At 44.5% G+C, this 23,564-nt stretch overlaps 1 protein-coding gene across 9 annotated transcripts in view; it reads left to right on the top strand.

Moving 5' to 3' along the window:
* CDK5RAP2 (CDK5 regulatory subunit associated protein 2) overlaps positions 1-23,564 on the top strand; it is a 159,955-nt gene that overhangs the window by 78,941 nt on the left and 57,450 nt on the right. For 8 of the 9 annotated variants that reach the window (XM_015570625.1, XM_006773981.2, XM_015570630.1 and 5 more), the window contains 7 exons: positions 2,446-2,589; positions 8,542-8,639; positions 11,999-12,129; positions 13,880-13,992; positions 16,081-16,209; positions 20,925-21,020; positions 22,841-23,028. In XM_015570625.1, the coding sequence (XP_015426111.1) occupies positions 2,446-2,589; positions 8,542-8,639; positions 11,999-12,129; positions 13,880-13,992; positions 16,081-16,209; positions 20,925-21,020; positions 22,841-23,028 (899 nt within the window). The remainder of the gene's footprint in view (positions 1-2,445; positions 2,590-8,541; positions 8,640-11,998; positions 12,130-13,879; positions 13,993-16,080; positions 16,210-20,924; positions 21,021-22,840; positions 23,029-23,564) is intronic. The other variant, XM_006773982.2, reaches the window with a different exon arrangement.

Genomic DNA, 23,564 nt, shown 5'->3' with positions numbered 1-23,564 from the left:
TTTCAATGAACTTGTCCCATACTTCCGAAACCAAGGCAAACTTATTTGTTTGTAGGTGCCTACTTCTTTCGGTTCTTTTGTCAAAATGAATAAATCGTAGGATTTGCTTGAACTTTTCTCTGGCCATAGTTTTTCTAAAAAATTCGGGACCCTACTTTGCTGACCATAAATAACTGAGTTTTAAATTTTTTGCCTCGTAGGCTCCACGAGCATATAAAATCCCAATAAATGCACGTATTTCCGGTAATGTTGTTGTCCAATCGTTCCTCAAAATTCGGCGGCCTTCTTCTTCTGTGCACTTTTTTTAAAATTTCCCGCAAGCAGTCAAAATGACTGCTTTCGGGCAATATAGGTATAACACACATATATAAACCGGAAATGAAGGAGGGGGAGGTAACTACAATTATTAATAAACGCATTTATATGTTGTATAAAAAGTCACAAAATTCTAAGAAATTGTCATTATGTACATCATTGTTTTTCTAATTGAAATTAAAAAGCAGTCAAAATGACTTCCTTGGGCAATCTAGTGTTAATTATGTTCAATTTGCAACAATGAAATTGGGGGTCACCACAACATGAGGAACTGTACAAAAGGGTCACGGCATTAGGAAGGTTGAGAACCACTGTTTTAGAGAGTTTGGAGGTAACTTAACATTAAGTACATGGTTTAGTTTTATGAACTAAGTAGACAAACAGGACAAAGCAGTTGTTACTGATTCCAAGAAAAGTAAAGAACTGAAAAGGAAAGGAAATGTAATCATGGAACTCAGTATGTATGGCTGAGCATGAACAGTATTTGCATGGCCATAGTAATGTCAATGTGGATTATTGATTTACTAAAATTATGATATAACTATTAGGAAAAGTGTGTGGGGGGGCTGATGATATAAGAGCTAAATTTTAAGACTTCTGCGATAGTTGTTTTTTTCTGGGATTGGGACTAAGAGCTGAGAAGTGGAGAGGTGGAGGTGACTGTTTTCTATTTAAGCTTTACAGTACTATTAATATCTGTCGGTCTATCTATCTATATATATAAAAGCCTAAGTGACCATTATGACAGGTTGACCACTTGACCGGTTGACGGGTTGCTATGGTGTGCACTGACCACCAGGGGGCAGATGCTCAATGCAAGAGCTGCTCCCCGGTGGTCAGTGCGCTCCCACAGCAGGAGTGCCACTCAGCCAGAAGCTGGGCTCACCACTGGCAGCTGTGGTGGCAGGAGCCTCTCATGCCTCAGTGGCAGCGCTACCGTGCGGCGCGGTGGCAGGCGCAGCAGGGCCGGGATGAGCAGAAGAAGCACGGTGCCCGGCCCCTGCTCAGGCTCCTCCCGGGCAGCCACCACTGCTTCGGCACTGCTACATCCCTTGGGGATGGAGCCAAAACCGGCAGTCTGACATCCCCGGAGGGGTCCCGGATTGCGAGAGGGTGCAGGCCAGGCTGAGGGACCCCACCTGTGCATGAATCCGTGCACCCGCCCTCTAGTATATGTATAATTGGACTTTACAATAATAAGGATAAACATGTAGCAAGCACGGCAGTATGATGAAAATTCTAGAAATTCAGTGTTGGCTATTTGATTCCTAGTTTTTCCTGTTACAGGTCAACGGGTTTTTACAGAAATTTGTCTCTGCTACTTTTTGGTGTGTGTTCACCTAATTTTTCTGACAAGCTTGACATGATGAATTAATTCTGATAGGCTAAGGGATAAGATGTGGTTCTTGCCCTGAATTTCTGACAGAGTGCAGAAACCTAGTTCAGGGGTTACCAGGTGTTAGGTAGGTAGGTCTAGATCCCGTGCTTGAACTTGGGCACAAGACCAGAGAAATGGTCTCTAGTTCTGCCGTGTTGCTGCTTGTCACCTCTTCTGCAGGGGTCGGGCCGGGGAAGCTGCACTGTGCATCAGCATGAAGGAGCTTTACATGTGTGACCAGGGCCCAGAGCAGTGTTTGCAGTCTTGCCTTTTTCTTCCTGGAAGTCAAATCTCCCCACAGATATGGATGGTTCAAGTTTTATCAAATTTGTAATATTTCAAGAGACACTGCCCTTCGGTGGTTGTGATTTACATAATCTCCCTAATCACTGCAGTAACCCCGTGGGATGGGAAACAGACCTGGAGGTCACACTGGTCAGGGGGACTCAGGATTGGAACCCAGCCCCATGGACCAGAGCCTGTGCTTTGCTCTCCGCTCCTGTGGGAGGCTGTCTCAGTGGTGCCAGAAGGAAGGTTTGTAATGACACCAGCATGCTGGCATCTGCTCTTCCAGCTGTAATCACACACAAATGGGGTGCATTACAGTTTTGTAATTGCCAGTATTTGGGGATGAAGGAAGTTCCTTAGAGGACATTGTGAAGAAAAAAAGTATCTTTCCTTAAAGAGCAGGGGATAATATCTTAATGTATTTTTTGATGAAAACTTCCTTATGATTTGTTTTGTTTCTTTAGAAATTCAGTGGCAAAGATTCAGAAGCAGTACAGCAAAATCGTTATTTAATGACTGCGGAGGATCTCAAATTCAGGAGTGAAGACTTAATAACAGAAAAGTGCTCCTCTCAACAGTCACCAGGCAGCAGAAGCATCTTCTCAGAGGTGAGCGTGCCTGAAGCGGGACGTTCACATGCGAATTCATATTCTTTTCTGACACGTTTGGTAATTCCTTTGATCTAGGAAGCCTCGGATGCCTTTTTGCTGATAGTTGAGCTTACAACAGGTAAGAGGAGGGGCCGTGAGTCTGTGTAAGTAACATATTAGTATTCCGCAGCCGAGCATTAGTGTTTGCACTGCACAGGAAACAGAAATCGCAGCTCGTTAAAACATGAACCTCATGTTTGCTCTGTAGGGTTCACCTCTCAAGAACTAGGTAATCTCAAGTGTTAAGAACGTTTTCCTGTTCAAACGCACATGAAAAAGGGCACAGCAGCCCTTCCTTATCTGGTCCCACGTTGTCTTCCAGTCCCATTTTCTTTCATTCCTTATCATCACTAACAACAGCCAACTTCTTGCAGGTTCCTGAAGACGCCATCTTTGCACGCGTTGTTCCATCTCCTGGAATGCCTTTTTCTTCCTTGTTCACCTGGTGACTCCTGAACATCTCTAATGGACCTCTAGTGTCACCTTCTCTGTGGCCCCTCCCCTGAACCCGCTTAGTAGTGATGTCTCTCTTCCTCTCTGGTGCACAGCACTGTGCACGCCCACCCATCCTAGCACTTAGTTCTTGTGTTGACATTACAGGATCCACCTTTCTGCTTTCCCCTCACTCGAGCCCCTGTGCACTATGGGCAGGCACCTCAGAGGTAGAGAACTGACACTCGTGTTGAGCCCCAACATCTAGCCCAGTGGTTGGCTCAGTAAGTGCTTGTTGAGTGAATGAATGACTCTGTTGCTTTGTGAGAGATGCGTAGATATTGTTCTGACCCCAGCTTGAATGAAATGCAACTTGGCAGCCAGATATGGGAAAGGAAAGGAGTTCAAGTTTTGAAAGCTGACTTTAATTAAGTTCATGCATTTAGGACAGACTCTTACACAAATTAGTTCTCTGATGAATGGCTCTGATCATGATGTGTGGTTTTGCAAAGGGTGATTCTCAAAATAATTAACTGGGGCAGCATAGGCCCAGCTATGGGAATAGACTCAGGCAGTAGGGCTGGAGCAGGGTCCTGAAGGCCTGCTTGTGTGCCAGGGACCAACACTATAGTTATTGGGTCTTGGAGAGGTTCCTAGGAGTCTACAGGGAGGGGCCAGGACAGCTGGGCTAGTTGGAGTGGATGGATCAGGGGCTATTTTACAACGGGTGTAGAAGTACTTCGGTATTTTAGCATCAGTACTAGCCATTGCACTGAGTATCAGCTCAGTATCAGTTCGGTCCAGGGGGCATCATTGGCTGAACAGTGGGAGCTCTTTCTTAACTTTGACCATTTATGGGTTTGCATTTTTCTGTGTCTTTGGAATAAGAGTGTCAGCATAGACTAGTGAGGAGCTAGAGCCAGGCCAGAAGTCTGCAGGCCTGGATTCCTCTCTTGGCTATGTCACTTCGTTGGGTAAGTCCGATAATTAAACCTCACAGGACTGACATTTTGTAATTCTAACCTACGTTTAGTTATTTTATTTTGAGCAAATTTAGTTGGGTATTAGGATACACTCTAACCTGTCTAAGGTACAGTCTGTTTTAAAACAAGATAGCACCCCATCAGGTGTTCTAGATGGACACATTTAGTTAAATTTTGCTATTTTGCATCGTGTTTTAGTCATGTAAAAAGTATGTAAATGTTGAATAACATGTTCATGAATCTAGTGAACAGTCTGAGTTGGATGATCTGCACCTCTCTGTGTTTAGTTTTTTTTGGTCTGGGTGGTGTTTGTACTTTCATATAACCACAAGTATAAAGTCATTTCATGGGCATTTCCCTTATATTTAGAACCTGATGTTTAAATTATTGTGCAAAATGCCTAAGTATTTTAGCAAAGGTTTTAATTCTATTCTGCAAGACTAATTGCAAATTGTGGGTAAGGATTTATAAGTTATCATTTAGGAATTGTAAATTTCAAGGTGTCAGTTTAAGAAATCCCAACTGTTAGAGGCTATAGTCCCCCTCCCCCGCCCCCACTCCCAAAGGTATACTTTTCAGATTGCAGTTCTTTATTTGTAGAAAATGTGGATTTCTTCTGCTATGCCCTTGGCCATTTTGTGTTAATTTAGGTTTTATCCTTTTCCCATTTCTACAAAGAACTTGAGGCTGTAATGATGTCCCCATCTACTCTGGGCAGTCTGTTTCTCTTCTAATTATTGTGTGATCCTGAGAATGAATGCTGGATGCTCAGGGAATTGAAGAACAGAGAGTAAAACCACTGACCATATTAAACTTGCAGCAGCCAGAGCTTTTTAGATCCTGGCTGTTGACATGTTTGGAACATCGCTGCTGACGTTCCTGAGTATTAAATATCTTTATTGCAGGGCTGTGTCATAGCTACCGAGAGAGACACCACCCATCTCCCAGGCCACTAAATTGCCTTCATTATCAAGAAGTGAGCCATTAAGTCCTCTTGTTACTATCCCTTCAGATTGTGGTCAACACATTGCATGTGTTTCCTTCATGTCGTTAAGGAAGCTGGGGCAGAGTAGAAAACGCCCGGCTTTGGTGTTGGAATGTCAGTCAGTTCTGCTACTTATTAGCTCTAGGACTTGGGTCAGGTCTCTTCATCTCTCTGGAACTCACCTTCCTAATCTGTAAAATGGAGAATTCCATGCTAATTTCCCGAGAGGATTAGAAATAATGTAGTGTATTAGTTAAGGTTCTTTTGGTTGCCAGAAGCATAATATACAGCATTGAGTAGTTTGAGCAAAATAGCAGTGAACTGGAGTGGTTTCTGGTAGCATAAGGAGGGTGTCGCAGATGCCAGGGGAGAGTCCAGCAGCCATGCCTGGGGAGAGAGAACCTGCACCAGGCCCATGGACAGCAGAAGCTTCACCCTAGGGCTCTGTCTTTTTATTTATTTATTTTGTTTTGTTTTTGGTAATCCTCATCTGAGGATATTTTTTTCCATTGATTTTCAGAGAGAGTGGAAGGAAGGGAAAGAAGGGAGAGAGAGAGAGAGAGAGAGAGAGAGAGAGAGAGAGAGAAAGAAACATCAGTGTGAGAGAGTCATATCAGTTGGTTGTCTCCTGCACTCCCTACACACCCACCTGCGACTGAGAATCTAACCCTCGACCCTCCAGTCTATAGGCTGATGCTCTAACTAGTGCTCACTGGCCAGGGTTAGGACTCATGAGTCACACCCAGCAACTCCCAGACTGGTGGTGTTTCAGTTCACATTTCTGAATCTCTGGAGAGAATCATACTAGTTTCGTGAGGACCCAGGGTCTAGCTCGTAGAGGAGAGAGGGGTCTTTCCTCTCTCGTCCCTGTGTTTTAGGGACAGTTCTCATATGGGCCAAGGGGATGGTGGTGAGCTGGCTGGGTGGTATTCTTGGGCTGCAGAGAACAAACTGCAGATCAGACACAGTAGATGCGTGGTGATCGTGTCTCCTGTGGGATGAGTGGCCTCCTGTCTGGGTTGTTTCTTGTTTGGAGGGACAGTGTGGAGGTTGCTCCTGCTCAGAGGTGCCTCTCCTTACCGACCTCCTGGCACCCCTCTGCCTCTATGCCAAGGAGACCCATTGGTTTGTCAGCTCTTTCTAATGAGGCATGATTCAACACCAGGGAATAGGTGATTGATGAAATGGCTCCAAAGAGTTCATTTATTTAACAAGGGTGAACATTTTGCTTCTATGAAGATGTTGACTCACTCTGACTCCATTATGCAAAATATCCACAAGACTCTGTGCTCCTAGAATTCATGTGGGTCCCTGTGTTGCCTCGTAGTTATTTAGTCACCAGGTCTGCACGTATTGTGGCAGCGTTTGATCTGTGCCAGGCACTGTGCTGCCCACAAGGAGCCCTCAGACCCATAAACAGGTGGCTAGGCATCTGGGGCAGGAATATCACAGGTGCGATGCTGTGTTCTCATTGTGTCCTGTCCGATGGTACATGACTTCAATTTGTCCCATTACTGGCCACGCTGACTTCGATAACTTTATGAAGATGGTGCCTGCCAGGTGTCTCAGCTATAGTTATTTTCATTCGTAATTAAGTATTTGTGTTTGTGTGTGTGTGTGTGTGTGTGTATGGGAGGGTGTTCTGAATTTATGTAAATATCTTGATCTTTAAACTTTCACCCACTAGTTTCCTTTTATGTTTCTTGGCTGAATTATTAATTCCCACGATGACAAGCGGTGAGTTTTCTAATTCCATCATTCCTTCTACATTTGTTAGTTGTTGTTCTACTTTAAAGAAAAGTGCACTCTTCTTCCCATTTATTCATTTATTCATATCAATATGGACTCAAGAATTCATATTTTATTCAGTAGGTTATAATGTTACTGTTATTTATTTTGATGCTCAAATTATTCCAGAGTTGGCCTTTTCTTAAAAACATTTTTTTTATTGATTTCTTTTTAACTTTAAGAGAACATTTTTTTTGATAAATCACAGAGGTAGAAGAAGTAATTCCTAGAAGAAATGGCCTTAGGAAAAAGTTATGGAGGTAAAGGAAGGGCCCTTGGCGCTTAGGCGTGAGGAAGATAATGGTAACATGCTGGGGCAGGGAGTGAGAGGGGGCAGGAGGAAGAAGAGGAAGGGGAAGGCAAAGGCAAAGGAACAGGCACAGGCATGCTCCAGGAGGAGGAGTGCCTGCTTTTTTTGTTTGTTTGTTTGTTTGTGTGAGAGAGAGAGAGAGGAAGGGGGAGAGAAAGAGAGAGAGAGCAATGTTGAAGCATTGTTTGGCTGCCTCCTGCATGCCATCCACAGGGATCAAGCTCACAACCCAGCATGTGCCCTGACCAGGAATTGAACTGGCAACGTTTCAGTGCACGGTATGACACCCAACCAACTGAGCCATACAGGCCAGGGCCAGACGTGGCCTTTCAAACTGGCTCCCTTGTCCTTCTGGAAACACACTGCATCATTATTTAAGCAATTCCATCTTTCCTGGCATTACAAAATTGTTCTTGATTTTCTTGCCCCAATACTGGCATTGGCCATTTCTCTCGGGATCCCTTATAGCACACATTTAACTTTATCTGCTCTGTAACTCCATGAGGTGGTGATTATTGTCTACCATTTACAGATGGAACACCAAGGCTTCAGTAAATTACCTCCTAGGTCCCAGAACTGGTAGAGGCAGAGACAAAATTTGAACCTTAAAAATAAATTCATAGTGCCCTGGCTGGGTAACTCAGTTGGTTAGAGTGTTGTCTTGATACGAGAAGGTTGTGGGTTCGATCCTGGTCAGAGTACATACAAGAATCAACCAATGAATACATAAATAAATGGAACAATGAATCGATGTTTCTCCCTCTCTCTCTCCCCACTTCCTCTCTCTAAAAAAAATCAATAAAATAAAAATTCACATTTGTGAGGGCTAATTCATAAAATTACATCCCCAGTGCATACATGAGGAAACTAAAGCTCATAGAGGTTTGTTAACTAGTTACCTGGGTTACGTAGCTGCTAGGTGCCGAGCTCCAGTCAGGTCTCTGTACTGGGAGCATCACTCTGTTCGGATGCCAGTAAAGCACGACTCACTTGACCTCTTCTACTTGAATGTAAGTCCCTTTTTCCTAATACTTGCCAGGTTTGGGTTTAGAAAATTTTTTTTGAACAAGAGCAGTGTGGAAAGGCATTCTCTATAGTGTTGTGAAAATAATAACCAGAAGCTCTGAGGGATGGCTATTTGATGATGGGCAAATAGGGTTTTTTTTTTTGATAGCTATTTAGTGTTGGGAGCACAGCTCCACTTTATTCAGAGGGAAGTGATGGCCGGTCATTCCCCACTCCTCCTGCAGGTGGTGCTCACTGACTGTGGCCTGATCCAGAGCCCGGCACTAGGGATCGATCACCTTTGTTTGGATTTAGAAACCAGAAGCACCCACCTAGGTTTGCATAATGTAAGGATGTGCTCTTTTAAAATTCATCTCTTAATGTCAGATACCCATTGTCATTTCCAGGAACAGCAACAATTAGACTATGAAGAGCTGATTCAGGTCTTAAAGAAAGAGCAGGACATCTATGCCCACCTGGTAAAATCTCTGCAGGACTCAGACAGGTAAGGGTTTCTGTTTGGATATCACACATACGTGAGTGTGAGCACTTATTTGAGTAAGTGCTGGTTGTGTCTGAGGCAGCAAAGTTTGCCTAGGAAGCGAAAAGTGCTTGGATGGTGACTGCCTTGTTTAAGCCAGATATACCTATTTTCTAGCAAGAATTGTCTGACTCTTGACAACAAATTTAGGATTTTCACTCAGATTTTTACAATACATTATTATAGATTTAGAAGGTGCTTCTATGTATTATCTCCAGTGATCCTCACAGCAGTTCTGTGAGGTAAGTACTGTTATTCCTGTTTTCCATAAAGCATTATCCATGAGAGGTTAAGCGACTTGTCCAAAGTCATGTGGATGATGAGTGACAGAACCCCACAACTCACTCAAGTGACTTGTGTCTTTACAGAATTGCTGGGATGATTTGGTGCCTGGGAGTGTGGTGAGGAGAGTGGATTACAGGCTAGAGGTCTTGTCGTAGCCCTAGCTCTGTGTACACAGGCAAGTGACCTGTCCTGAGCCGCTGTTTGCCCATCTGTAAACACAGGGGTGGCCTCAGTGATTTCTCATAGTAAGAAATCATCTCTCTATGCACCAAGATAGTAACAGGTGAAAGGGATGATGTCTGGGGTTCATTTCAAAACAGCACAGAAGCAGAGGAAGTGGACAGAGATACTGTGGAACAAGATTGCCATGGCTTCCTGGTTGGGGCTGGGGTGGGACTAAATGGGGCAAGGAGTGGAAGTCAGTTCTCGGACGTGGTCAGGGTATTGTCCAGGCGTCTACAGTTTGGAACAAACAGAGCTCAGACCTCCCTGGCTCCCGAGCCTCTGCCCTTCCCGAGACGTCTCTCTTGAGAACTCGGACAGTTTTTACTTCCCTGGGACTTAGCTTTCTCATGCTCGGCTCTATTGGGATTTGAGGCTGGGTAATTTTTTGTTAGGAGGGGCTGTGTATTGTCTCATTTAGCAACAGCTCTGACTTTCTCCACCACATGCTGGTAGCTCCCTTCCACGCCCCAGTTGTGACAACTGTCAGTGTTGCAGATATTGCCACTTGTTCCCTGGGTGCCAGGATTGTTTCCAGATGGGAATCACTGATGTAACTCATGAGAATCAGACATTTGGCTTACAAATGTTATCTTTTTGGGGGAGTTTTTAGGATATGTGGAAGGAAGGAAATAATGTGTTGAATATTTAGTATGTGTTGGGCACTATGCTGTGTTCTTTCCCATATAACACCTCATTTAATCCTCAAGACAATCTTGAAGGAAAGATACCACCCTGCTTTACAGAGGAGGAAATTAGGACTAAGGCCTGAGGTCATGGAGCTAGCTGTTGGTGGTTTGCCTTCTGGCCTTCTAAGCTGGAGATAAAAGCACCAAAAAGATGCACAGGGCTTTTGCTTCCTTTGCTTCTTTTGTTCCACCAAATCCCTGCACCTTGAAAAGACTCTGGAGTTGGGGAAACATAAATAATAGAGAGGGGCGCAGCAGCGAATGGAAGAGGGAGCGAAGCAGTTAGCTTTCCCAGCCCTAATCGCATGAGCTTTGCTAAAACAATCTCCTTTTTTCTTTTTCCCTGGTTAAATGTGTCTGCAGCCCAGCCGTATCCAAGTGCGTGCTGCGCTGTGACACTCTGGAAGGTTTTCCATCAGCCTGACAAATTGGTCATTATGATTGTCTTGAAATGGAAGTAGGTACAAGTTGCTGGTAGGGCCCCTGGCTTTGCAAGAAGACGGCTTCACAATGAGCCATCGTCAAAGCAGTGAGCATAGAAGATGAGACATAATGGTTTATTTTCCTTCCAATATATGTTGATTTATGTGTGCAGTCCGGTGGATGGAGCTGAAAGAAATTTGTGAAGGAGAAGTGGGGCTTGAGTCTGCAGCACATATACTTAGAGCAATAGCTTGTATCTGTTTCGGGGTGTGGACTCCTTTTGAAAAGTCTGATGAAAGCTTACGGGCTCTCTTCCTAGAAAAAGCCACATAGACAGTTCCAAAGTGCTGATGGACACTCTCAGGGAACGATGGGTCAGATGCTGGGTAGGAAGTGCTACATTACTTGGTGTCCGAAAAAGGAGGCTTTCTGGCGTGTTAGTGTGTTTTGGTAGTCTCGAGAAATGTTCATGTAGTTCGACTGTCATTGCACTGCTGGGAACTTGTCTTAAGAACTAAGCTGAGTGTGGAACAAGGCTTAGGCACCGAGTCAGTGAAACGTTGTTTATGTTACTCCGATTTCGGCTGGGGTCTCTGTTCCTCTGAGAGCTGGGGTGACAGTTCAGATCCCTGCCGTGTGCACAGCAGTAGGAGTTCACAGTCCTTCCTGTGGATGTGCATGGCCCAATTAGGAGCCACTAACCATGTGACTATTTAAGTTTAAATTTTAAAAAATTAGGCATTTAGTTCTTTGGTGTGCTAGTCACAGTTCAAACGCTCTGTAGGCGCCTTTAGCTCGTGGCTGCTGTATTAGATAGTGCAGATACCAAACATTTCCATCAGAGGGATTCCCCAAGGTCAATGCCAGTTCTGGGAGGTGTGCATTTTCATGGCCTCCTCTGAGTTCCAGGCTGCTCTCTACATAGCTTAGACTGTGTCACAGTGACCCTGAGTCATACTTGGCTCCCCCTCCTAAGATAACCCATTCCACCATGTATTTGGGCGGGGCTGACCAACCACAGTGGAGTTCTGTTGGTCTTTAAATTGGTCCTTCCCTCCCTGTTTTTGTTGACTTTCTCTGTTCTTTATTTTTCTCCCTTCCTGTCCCTCGCCCGTACCCTATACCACCTCTTTCTGGAGTGACACACAGACATTCTCTCTCGTCTCCTCTCTTCTGAAGCCTGGGGGCCGGGTGACACCGGCTCCGAGAGCCTCTCTTTTTATGCCCGAGCCCTCCCAGGCATTTCCCAACAGAGACATTCCGCAGAGTTAAACTACCTTCACTTATTTCCATCTGTAGCAACAACCTGGAAGTGATCCCGATGCCCACTGATAGGGGAGGAGTTACTGCTACAGAGTCAAAAAGTGATGTTTGCAAACAGTTTCCAAATGTGTAGGGGAATATTTAAGTGAGGAACACACAACTTAGCACTGTATGTCCATTTCAACCTTGTAATAATACTCAGGGGGAAAGATTGGGAGGAAATACAGTTTTCCAAGTGTTAATTGGTAGTGGGATCATGGTAATTTTTGTTTTCTTTATTCTTTTGTCTTATATTTTCAATTTCCTATAATAAACATATTTGCTTTTATAACCAGAAACAACCACAAATGACATAAAAATCAAAGGGAAGGCTGGCAGAGTTTTGCATCGGAAAGCACAAACAGGTTTGTTTTTTAATTTCTGTTGTCTTATCTTACCAAGTGTCAGCAACCTGCAGGCTGAGTTAAACAGCATCCTTGCCCTGCGGAAGCAGCTGGAGCGGGACGTGCTCACCTATCGGAATCTGCAAAGGACGCTGGAGGAGCAGATCAGTGAAATCCGGAGGCGGGAAGGTACACGCTCTCGTATTTATTTCTCTTTGGTTTTTCCACTTGGAGGACTGGGACTGGACTCTGAGGGAGTCCTAAACTCCAGGAGGACAGGAGTCACCACAGGATTTCATCTGCGGGTCCTTTTTCGTGGTGACTGTTTTCTCTCCCAGTCTGTAGCCGTCTGGCTTCGGTCTTCATAGTGGGAGACCCAGCAAATGTGTGATTTCTGCAGAGCTCTGCTGCAGGACTGCTTCCCTCTGCCTCTTCTGGCTTCTGTAGCATTTGATACTTCTAATTCCAGGTCACCTTGGAACCTTACAATACCCCTTACAACAGCCCTGGCGGCCCAGAATGTCCGGGCTCTGCCTCCCACAGCACCCCATGCAGAGCCCGGACTACAGACACGTGAGGGTGAGGTTGCTGCTTCTTATTCAAACACTGCTTTTTGCGTTGTCGTGACCACAGTGGACTCATTTAGGGAGGGCTGCAAGATGAGGGTCCCGTGGTTCTTGTATTGCTGTGCTTCTCACAGGAATGTTTGGCCCTCTCCCTTCCTAGAACCTGAGCCCCTTAGTGTCTTTCTTGGAATCTCCTCCCTTTCTGTATCTCTAGCCTGGCATGTGTGGGATAAATTGGTAATAGTGCTGGGCTTACCATTTCTTGAGCAACTACTATGTACAAGGCACAGTGCCAGGCAATGAACTTCTCGTCCCTGATCTTGACAATCATCCCGGTAGGTAGAGTAGGTATTGACTTTATTTTACAGATGAAGAAATGAAGCTCAGGGCTGGAATGGGACTTGGTTTACCCAGATGTGAGCCAGGACATCTTCCTTTGAAGTGCAGCTCTTCCTAGTGCATTAAGTGTAGCAGCTGTTACCCCGTGTGTTAAATGAGGTCATGTCTGTGGATGTGCCTCACTCAGTTAACAGCCTGCCCCTTCCCTGCGCCTTCCCTCCCTATTAGAATGTGACCTTTGCTGCAGAGCAGCAATTTCGGCCGTTTTCATCTCACGGCACATAAACTAACTATAACATTCTGCAGCACACCAAAAATATTTTTTTTTTGCTGATCTAACAACAACAACAAAAGGGTATAATTTTGGTTTATTCACACCACTGGATGGCTATTGTTGTGTTGGCTGTTGTCATTTTTTTTATTTGACAATCTAAGGGGAAAGAGGTCAGTGCCCCTGACTACATAGTCGGGTATTGCATGTTTTAAACATTCTTGCGGAACACTGGTTGAAGACGGCTGCTGCAGAGCAAGCGGGCCCTTATGTAGGTGACTCGACTCTCTTATCTAAGATGTAGCAGGCATTTTCTGCACTGGGTATGTTCGCTACCGTGGAGGCTCTGGGGCCGGTAAAAAATACATTAGGCATTTATTTCCCTTGAGTTCTACCCTTGAAGGTCACATCTAATTTTCCTGTATTCTCACCTAAACAGAATCATTCCCTCCTTTAAACTGAAATCACTGTTTTCTTGTGCCACTCAGGCACAACACTTGATATGCAAATTATAATTCAGAATTGGCTACAGTGAAAGCTTCTGCAGCCCATGATGAAACCACACTTTGAGACATCAGCCTGTAAAGAAAGAAGGGAAAATTACTTTTGCTCCAAAGCTTAGTCTCCCTACTCGTACTTCTGTCCCTCTGTCCCCACCCCCACCCAATTCAAACTGCCAGAGATGGATTGCACTGGGACTGATCTGGGAAGGATCTATTTCTGATTTTCTTTTTCTCCTCCCGCCACTTTGTTTTCTTTTTAGCAGAAGAACCATTTTCATTTTATAGTGATCAAACATCTTATCTAAGTATTTGCCTTGAAGAGCACAATCGGTTTCAAGTGGAGCATTTTTCTCAAGAAGAACTTAAGAAAAAGGTATTTGCCTGTTACTTGCAATGCTCTTTTGGTTATTTGTTGTCTCTTGGGTTCCTGATCAGAGGTGTAAGATTCTCAAACCCCCTTTCTCTCCTTTCTTCCCTCTCCTCCCTGCTTGCCTTTGGTCCTTCACGCGCGTCAGCTGGAGAGCCCTCCCCAGGCCTGACATACTCCTTAGGGTCAAGGACCAGCCCAGCTCGAGCTGCTGTAGGACGTGCTCTCCAGTCCCTCCACGGAGAGCTGGGCCGCCTTTCCCTCAGGTCGCTCACCTCTCTTCTTGCACCAGGCGCATCGATTCCTTCGCATGCGGGCCTGCAATTATCGGGGTGTTGTCTATTTCCTCTGCTAGGCTGTGAACACCCCATTTATCTCTGGTTTTCCAGTACCTGGCACACGTAGTGGGAGTTAATAGATGCTTTTTGAAAGCATAAACGTTCAAGTTTGATCAATAACTCTTTTAAAACGGAAAAGGTTTTTCAATCTGTTGATTGTTGGTGTGGTTAGAGTGGTTTAATATTTCAAGGTTCTAAGAATAGAATAAGAATAGGAAGTGTGAGCTCAGAGGAGACTGTTTTATTGTAAAATTATCATACTTGTACAACAGATTCAGTTTCTGTCTTGGAATAACTTACATTCTGATAGAGTGAATAGACTTGTAAATAAGGAATTGCAATGTGGAGTGCAGGGGTTGCTGTAATAGGCAGATGTGCAGGGTGTGGAGGTAGCAGAGAAGGAAAGGTTAACTGTTGGGGTTGGGGAGAAAGCGTCTCAGCATAAGTGAGGCCTTGAAGTGGATTTTGAAGAGTGGATAGGAGTTTGTCTGGGTAGAGGGCTTTTTTAGCAGAAAAGGGGAAAATAGCCGGTGTAAGGCACAGAAGTAAAAAATACCAGTAGGAAGGAGAACTATGAAAATTCCAGTATTGTGGGAGGAGTAAAGCAAGGAGCATGAGGCATTTTATGTTTGAAGGTAAAGAAAATGCGGACGATATAGCTGCTGCTCGCACCTACTGTGGCTGTGTTAAGGGCTGGAAGTTCATTTGGTCGGCATGTAGTAAGTGTCACATAGTGTTTATAGGATCAGAATATCTTATATTTCCCAATATAACCTTGAGGATCGGGTTCAGTTTGTACTCAGGTGGTGTATTTTGGACGTCTGCTATAGATAGTCTGGGTAGGTAGGATTTCCCACTTTACTTGAGGGGCTAATGATTACCCCCTTAAGAAGTCCTTGGGAAATTACTGGCCATTGGGATTTGAAACTTGCTGGGAACAAAGGTGGTGTCTGCTCAATTGCTTATGTACCTGGCCTAGCAAGACCTGTACCTTAAGGAGGAGCACTGGGCTGGACGTGTCCGGATCTCAGCTCCAGCCTGGCTGGCCTCTGTGGAGGCAGCTGCCCTTTCCCACATGGCGAGGCGCGTTGGCTGTTACCTGCCATTTGTTCTCCAGGCACCCCCAGCTGTGGGACCTTGGGCAGTGAAGGTCTTTCCACCTCAGGCTCTTCATTGTAAAATGGGGATAATTATACTAGTCTATCCACCTCCTCAAGATTTTTGAAAAGAATAATCGACTCAAGCTTGTGGGAGTATTTTAGTAGCTGTAAATTGCTTTGTAATTGAAGACTATTATTACTGACACTGCTAGGTAAGTGTACAAAGAAGGCGATGCTGTAAAGTAAGGCTCTGACAGCCTCAGAAACCTCATTCTCGGGCATTTTCCTCCCAGGGGCCTCAAGTACAAGGTAGTGTTAACTGTTATTAGACTGTACCAAGGACTTTAGTGCACTGTGACCATGATCTGACTCAATTCTCGCAGTGACCCATTCCACAGATGAGGAATTGGAGGCTTAGCTTAGGCCACTTGCCCAGCACCTCTGGTGTGAAGTGCTGGCTCTGGGATTAGAGGACGGGCATGCTGATGTTTCCCCCCACTGTCCCCAGCGCAGCCTGAAACCTGGAATCAGACCGCCTGGTTCTCCCAGCTGTGCTGCTGAAAGGTCTGCTCAGTAGGAAGGGCTGTGCCCAGGAGTGTGGTCCTGGGAAGCTGAAGTCTGCTTGTGGGTATCCAGTTCTCTCTCCTTCCTTCTAGGTCAGCGACCTCATACAGCTCGTGAAGGAACTGTATACAGACAACCAGCACCTGAAGAAAACCATCTTTGACCTCTCCTGCCTGGGCTTCCGGGGGGATGACAGACTTGAGTCAACAGAACAAGTGGAGGTAAGAAAAACCGACCTTGTCATGTGGTAATTACAAAAAAAACCAACCCCCCAGATTTCTCAAGACTGCGCCTGTCCTGGGGATCCTCTAGAGAAATTCCTTCGGCCATGGTTGGGGTTTTGAGGGCCCTCTCAGGTCAGCAGGTCTGTCCACAGGCTTCCTCAAGTTTGGGCCATGTTTGTGTGGACACGATCAGAACATTGTGATGCCTTTGACTCCAAGCCTGGCCCTGAGGTCTGTGCTGCAGATGGTACATCTGGAAGAGAGGTGCAGTCTGAGGGATTGGAGAGTTGCCAAATCACCCAGATAATTTGGGTAGTGTAGATGCAGCCTGTAGTTCCCTGGGATTGTGTTCCGAGGGAGAGAGGCCCATTCTGTTAGTTTGCTCTGGAAAAGGACCAGGGAAGCCTTGTTCACCCTGATGACTCTGGTCTCTGCTCATCTTTGCGATGTGTTGCCTTTGATGTTCTCTGTTCTCAGCCCATGGTGTACAATGGGAGGACCCCAAAGTTGTGACAGTGAGGCAGAGTTTGTTGTTTCCTCCCTTTTGCCCCTAACTTGGCCCAACTCTCTGCTTGAAGAGCCTTAACCCCTGCATCTATTAGCCTTTTTCAGAAGATGAATTGTTCTCACCTGAAATGCAGGTGGGCCTGTTTGGGGCCCCTGGAATCTTCTTGGTCAGAGTTGTCTTGAACCAGCCTGGCATGTCATGTCAATGGACATCTCATTGCCACATCATTTCTGGGGAAAGATTTGTCGGCTTTAAGCTGTCTCCTCCCACCTTCCACGTGGGAAATGCTCAAAGGTATTGAAGCTGCGCTGGCCATCTGCTGTCTTGGAGAGGGAATGTTACTGATCTAAGCCTCCGGGGCTCTGGAGCACTTTGAAAACCAAGAATATTGGCGATTCATTTAGGGAGAAACAAGTCTCTTGGCTTCTTTTCTCCAAGGCAGCATTTTTAATAAGCAACTCATTCTTCACCTACTTCATTTGAGTGGTAAATGGCAAGTTTGTTTGTTCATTTGTCCTTTGAAAAATCTGTTCAATGTCCCATTGTGTCCTTTGGAGAACAGAGGCCTTTTCCTCTCCCCACTCTGAGGTCTTCCTACCAGCCGGTTCAGCTTTGAGTAACATGTCAGATTGCACTTGAATTTGATGTTCCCTGTGAGTAGCCTTGTCCTTTGTAGCATAGTTCCCGCCATCCCCCAATGGGAAGGGGGATGTTCCCACAACAACCTTGAGCCCAGGGAGGAGAAGTGAGGGGTGAGGGTGGGTGACAAGGAGGGGCAGCTGCCTCCCTGGGAGGGCGCCTGGTTCTCCTTTGTGAGAAGGAGGCAGGAACACTGGATGTGCTTGTGTCCACGCCTCTTCTGAGCAGCAGGGCTTGCAGAGCGGGGCTGGCACCGATCCTGCTCTCTGGGAGCCTAGAAATCAGAAAAGGAAAACAACGAAGGCAAATATAGTTTGTATGATAAATTCGGTATTTTTCTCCAATATTTAATTAACCCACAGCATTACCCAATACTTGGAAAACAGAGAAAAGAAATCACCCCATAATCCTGTCACTTGAAAACACTCACAGTTAACTCGCATTTTGGCATCTTTCCTTCCCTGTTTGTGTGTATGGACACGTGCATGCCCACAAGACATCTATACAGTTTTGTTTCTTGTGTTTTTCCACTCACTGGTATGTTATAGCATCTTATGAACGCACTGAAATTTAACTAACTGCCTCGCTGTTGCTGAACATGGAGATTGTTTTCAGTGATTCACTGTTTTAAATTTACCTGCTGAGTGCCTTTGGGCTCAAATCTTTTCTGGGTTTAGGATTTTTTCCTTAGGCTTTATTTCCAGATATGTAGTTACTAGGTCTGAAGTACAAATACTGTTAGATGTAGATATAAAATAGGCATATCATTTATTTTTGTATGCCCCTCTGCCACAACTTTTAATTTGACAAAGGGGTCCGAATAGTAGGAGGCCCTTGATGACAGTTGGTCGGGTTCATCTTCAAAATGGTTGCTATGGCGTGGATTCTCTCCAGCTGCTGCAGCCCGCTGCTGCCCTGTGTCTGGCAGTGTACTCCAGACCACCCACAAAGACCATGCACGGGTGTTCTTTTGTTTTACAGTGCATTTAAAATCTCTCATGAGGTTACTCCTATTTCTTTATGTTTATTTACTGGTTATTAATTTATGTATTATAGAAAAATGTGGTTGAGAATTGACATACAGGCCCAGCTGGGTGACTCAGTTGGTTGGAGCGACGGTCTGTGCACCAAAAAGGTTGCAGGTTCAATTCCTGGTCAGGGCACATGCCTAGATTGTGGGTTTGATCCCCTGTTTGGGCACGTATTGATGGGAGGCAACCGATTGATGTTTCTCTTGTACATTGATATTTTTCTTTCTCTTTCTCTCTCTCTAACTCTCTCTCTCTCTCTCTCTCTCTCTCTCTCTCTCTCTCTCTCCCTTCCTCTCTCTTTCTCAAAATCAATAAAAAATATCACCAGGGGGTGGGGGCAGGTTAGAAGGGGTCAATAGGGGAAAAATGGGAGATATGTGATACTTTCAACAATAAAGATTTAAAAAAACCTGTGGGTGAGGATTTAAAAAAGGAGATAGAGAGAATTGACATACGGTAGTGATTTGAGCAGACTATAATCAGGGTAGTCTCACAATCTAGATTTTTTAAACATTTCCCACCTGTCCATCATCACTCAGCTTATCTTTTTGATAAATTTTAATGTACAAACATCAGTACACTTTCCCCTAAGTGCTCCAACATGCTTATCTTTAACTTTAATATGTTTTATAGTCATTTTTTCTTTAAGGTTAAATTTACATACAGTGAAATGAATAAACTGTAAGTCTACATATGCTAACTTTTACAAATTTATGTCCTTTGTAACCCCAATCCCTAGGAAGATCATGGCCCTTCTAATCAATCCCCACCCTCACCCTGTCCACTTCTCTCATCTTGTTCTCCTGGATTAGTTGTGCCTGGACTGTGCCTTTACATAAACGGAACCATAAAGGATGCTTTCTTTTGTGTAATGCTTTTACTCAGCATGTTTTTGAGATTTGTCCATGTTGTTACATGAATCACAGTTTATTTCTTTTTATTGCTCAGTAGTATTCTAATATATGAATAAGTTACAGTATGTTTATTCATTCTGCTATTGATGAACATTTGGATTGTTTCTGGGTTTTGGATATTGTTATAAAAGCTGATATGAATATTCATATGCAAACCTTTATGTGGACATGTTTCTTGTGCTCTTGATGAATACTTAGGAGTGGGATTCCTGGATCATTGGGTTATTGGTTTTATAAGAAATTGCCAGTATTTTTTCCATAGTGGCTTAACATTTTATACTCTCATAACAAGTTTAACAGTCCTGGTTGATCTATATAACTGAGAAAGTTTTAATAATGAGGGAAGAAGCCAATAGCAGGAGGGGGTTCCTCCCCTGTATTTAGAAACTTGTGTGCCCTAATAGGTATACTTACGTATTCTTAGTCTGCTTATTGCTTGACAGTTAATACAGATCTGATTTGTGATCATCACTTCTATTTGATCCTCATTGCATATTTGGATGTGGTTAGTTAGATTGAATATATTCTGATACTGGGATATTTTCTGTAAAATGACTTTTCTGATATTAGTTTGCTGTGTTTTGTTTTTCGTCTTCCAAAACAAGAGTTTCCTCTAAAAGGAAGATTAGAAAAGTTTAAGTTGGGCTGGGAGAATTATGGGTAGTTGATTAAATGTATGAATCCATAGAATAAAACTATGGTGCTAGAATCCTAGACATCTTGTATGTTCAACATGCCTAGCAAGGACTCCACGCTTGGTCTGTGGTTTTCACGCTGGTGAAAGGAGGTTGCTATACTTTTTGAGACAGTTGTGACTGATTCCCTCCCCGGGTCTGGCCACCTTTCCTCATGTTTTATTGGGTTAACCCAGGTGCTGCATGATTAGGATTTTCACCTTTCCAGACAGCAGAGATCTGGCCCTCTTGCGGACTTCGTACTGTCTGTTCTGCATTCTGCAGAACCTTTGGGAATTGCACTTCTTTAAAGAATTAGGGATTTATGCACTTTTTATAAATAACTGTCTTTCGTTTTCAAAAGCATGAAGTTATCCTCAGGCAAGCCTGATACTCTTTATTAGCAATGAGGATATTTGTCAGCAAAATGACAGTGTTGCTGGGATGTCCATCTCAGATGCGTGACACTCCAAAGATAGGTTGATGCCCTGTGCAAAGTAGAAGCAGTGGTGCATAAACCATAGATTTCATTTACTGCTTTCTCGCTATTTGATATTTTCAATCCCATCAATAGCTATTTTCCAAAATCTTGTTACTTTGATGTAATCTGAAAGTGAATTCAGCAACGGCAGGACAACAGACAGCATATTCCATTTGCAGCAGCTCAGGGGGGGCCGTGCAAGGGCAGGGAAAATAGCTTGAGTTATTTCTTGGGGAGTTTGTCCTTAAATTATGCCTGGTCCCAGGCAGCTGTGTGTGATTTCCAGAACTAGCAACTCTAACTTTAGTTCATTTTTATTTCATGGCTTTGGCATTTGTTTTTGCCTCTCTTTTGGTTTGTTTTTGTTTTGCGTTTAAAAAAAAAGTCATCACTGACTTATTCATACATATTCATGCTACATCCTTTTTTGGGTTGCATTTTCACACCATTCCACGCACCATGTAGCTTCCGGCTGGCAAGGAAGACGAGGACACGATCAGAATTGGAGAGGGTGACGAGAGTACTTCCCTGAGTGACCTGCATTTGGAGCAGACTAATAAGGTAGGAACACGGCAGTTCACTCCTTATTCCCTCTACCCCTCTCTGTGCCCAAGCCAGTCGTCTAGTCTGGGATGTGTCCCGTGGGTTTCCTGTTCATTCCACCTGTATTGAGTGCCTGCTGTGTGCCTGTGGAGAGCCGAGAGACTAGGTCCCGTCCTCCTCAGAAGCCACTGACTGGGTGGGAGAGCCAGTAATGAAACAGTAAGCAAACATATACTTGCAAAGAAAAATAGGGCTTTTCAGGGAGAAAAACTTTCCTGAGTGACCAGCACCAATGAGAATTTGACTCTGTCCACATTGAATGTTCCTCCAGTCACATTGATACTGAATATTTGGAGCAAAGACTCTCCAAGTTTGAAAAAGATCCTAAAGACTGGGATGTGGTGGGAGATAGGAGGCTGCAGATTTGACATTTGCAGCCTTCACAGTGTTCAAGTTCATGGAGTCACGAGTGGGAGATCATTAAAATGTAGATAGTTGTGGAGAGCAAAGCCGTTAAGGCAGGGCTTTGGAATGAGACTTGATTCTGGGTCTCGGTCAGTATCTCTGTGACCCTGGTTAACCCTTACTTAGCCTCTAAGCCGGCCGTGGGCAAACTACGGCCCGCGGGCCGGACCCGGCCCGTTTGAAATGAATAAAACTAAAAAAAAAAAAGACCGTACCCTTTTATGTAATGATGTTTACTTTGAATTTATATTAGTTCACACAAACACTCCATCCATGCTTTTGTTCCGGACCTCCGGTCCAGTTTAAGAACCCATTGTGGCCCTCGAGTCAAAAAGTTTGCCCACCCCTGCTAAGCCCAAGTTTCCCCACCAATGAATATAATAACACTGCTTGTTAGACTTGCTGTGATATTTACATAGAAATGCATACTAAGTGCTCAGTAAATGGTAGCAGTTACTATTTTTATTAGTGTGTTCTAGTCTTTTCCTTCTTGGGAGGTTGCTTATTTAGATGGATTCAATAACTAGATTGGTGGCACACAAGATCCTATAAATAACAGCTCATTTGTGTAGGTCTTGTCTTTCATTTAAAACCTTAATCATTTTACAAGTGTGGAGAGAGGGGTGTGATGGCTAGTGTATATCACCAGCAGTAATGAAGTCGAGGGGAGTTATTTATAGATTGGTAAAGAAATTTACAGCATGGGAAAGGGGGGAAAGAATGCTCATTGCAGCACCTCAAGACATGCCCAGAACAGGCTCTAACTGGATGCATCCTTGGCACCACTCCCCTGGGACTCTCTCGACCCAAGAAGGTGGATCTGGAAATAGCATCTCCATGGGAATGAGGAACTCTCCACTTTCCTAATGAGGCAAATCAAAGTTACGCTAATTAGGATGTATCTGTAAAGAGGAAGTGGGCTTTCTGTTTCATAATGGGGAGGCTACTTTGCAGAAGTATAGATAAGTGCCCAAAGCACTGGTAATGGCCTGGGTTCTGTGCCCTTCTTAGGAAGAACTTCTAAAGAGTGGGCCATGGGGGAGGAGGGGAGAAACATGACGTAGTGGATAAGACCCGGAGCCACACACGTAAGTGAGTTGGTCATCTCATCTTGTTCTCATGGTCACTTTGGGAGGTGGCATTACTGTCCCCATTTTATAGTGGGGACAGTGATCTAAACATCTCTGTGCTCTTGCCAGAGTGTCTCCCTGCCATGAAGAGCCTATTTGGCGTCCCTGTCTCCCTCCCTCATTCATGTTCTCTCTGCCTTACTTATACTTGCTTATTCTCTGTCTCCATCCTTTCTCTCTCTTCCACCTGCCCTCTTCCCCTCCTCCAGAGTCCATTATTTGATCAAGTACTTTGATTTGCAGATTACTGAGGATTATTCCAAAGGTGGCTGCAAAAATGGATATTTAAGGCACACAGATTCCAATATCTTGGACTACGATGGAGCCCACATACCTGGCGGCCCTGGAGACCAGAGTCTGGAGGAAGGCGAGCTTATGAACCTGCTTGCCCCTTTCATCAATGAGAAGGCCACGTCGTTACTGGAATCCAGGTAGACATGGGGCCCAGGCATTGCTTTGTCTCTAGTTTGAGGAGAATAAACTCTCATTTTGCTAAATGGACGTAGCTGGCATGTGGTGCTGTGTAATTTACCTGAGAAAGCTCCTGAGATGACTGGGAAGGAGCCTGGCCAGCCATGCAATTAAGTAATCAGGCGGCATGCTAGCGGCTGGAAGGGACTTCAGCACAGCCCATGCAGCCCGTTATAAAGAGGAGAAAGCAAGCTTCCTTTGGAATCATTCTTAGGAGCCCCAGACGGGGTTGTCTGGATGTTGTGAGAGGAATCAGTCTCTGTGACATGGCTTCCGGTTCCGCAATGGCTGAGAAACTGCCATTGGAGTTGTAACTCTGCTGTTTCTTGTTGAGCTTGAACTAAAATTCTCTTCTCATTATATCTGCAGGGAGTCATCCCTGCGTGAGGAGATACTACAGGATGTTTTTCTTAAAACAAAAACAGAGAAACCTTTGGTACATTTGTATTGAAGATTAATCCTTTAGGAGCCATTCCCCTCACCGCCCCCCCGCCCC

The sequence above is a fragment of the Myotis davidii genome, unplaced genomic scaffold, assembly GCF_000327345.1.
Source record: "Myotis davidii unplaced genomic scaffold, ASM32734v1 scaffold964, whole genome shotgun sequence".
In the NCBI taxonomy this organism is placed as follows: Eukaryota; Metazoa; Chordata; class Mammalia; order Chiroptera; family Vespertilionidae; genus Myotis; species Myotis davidii.
Note: the sequence above shows the minus strand (reverse complement) of the source record. Positions and strands in the feature narration are given on the sequence as shown.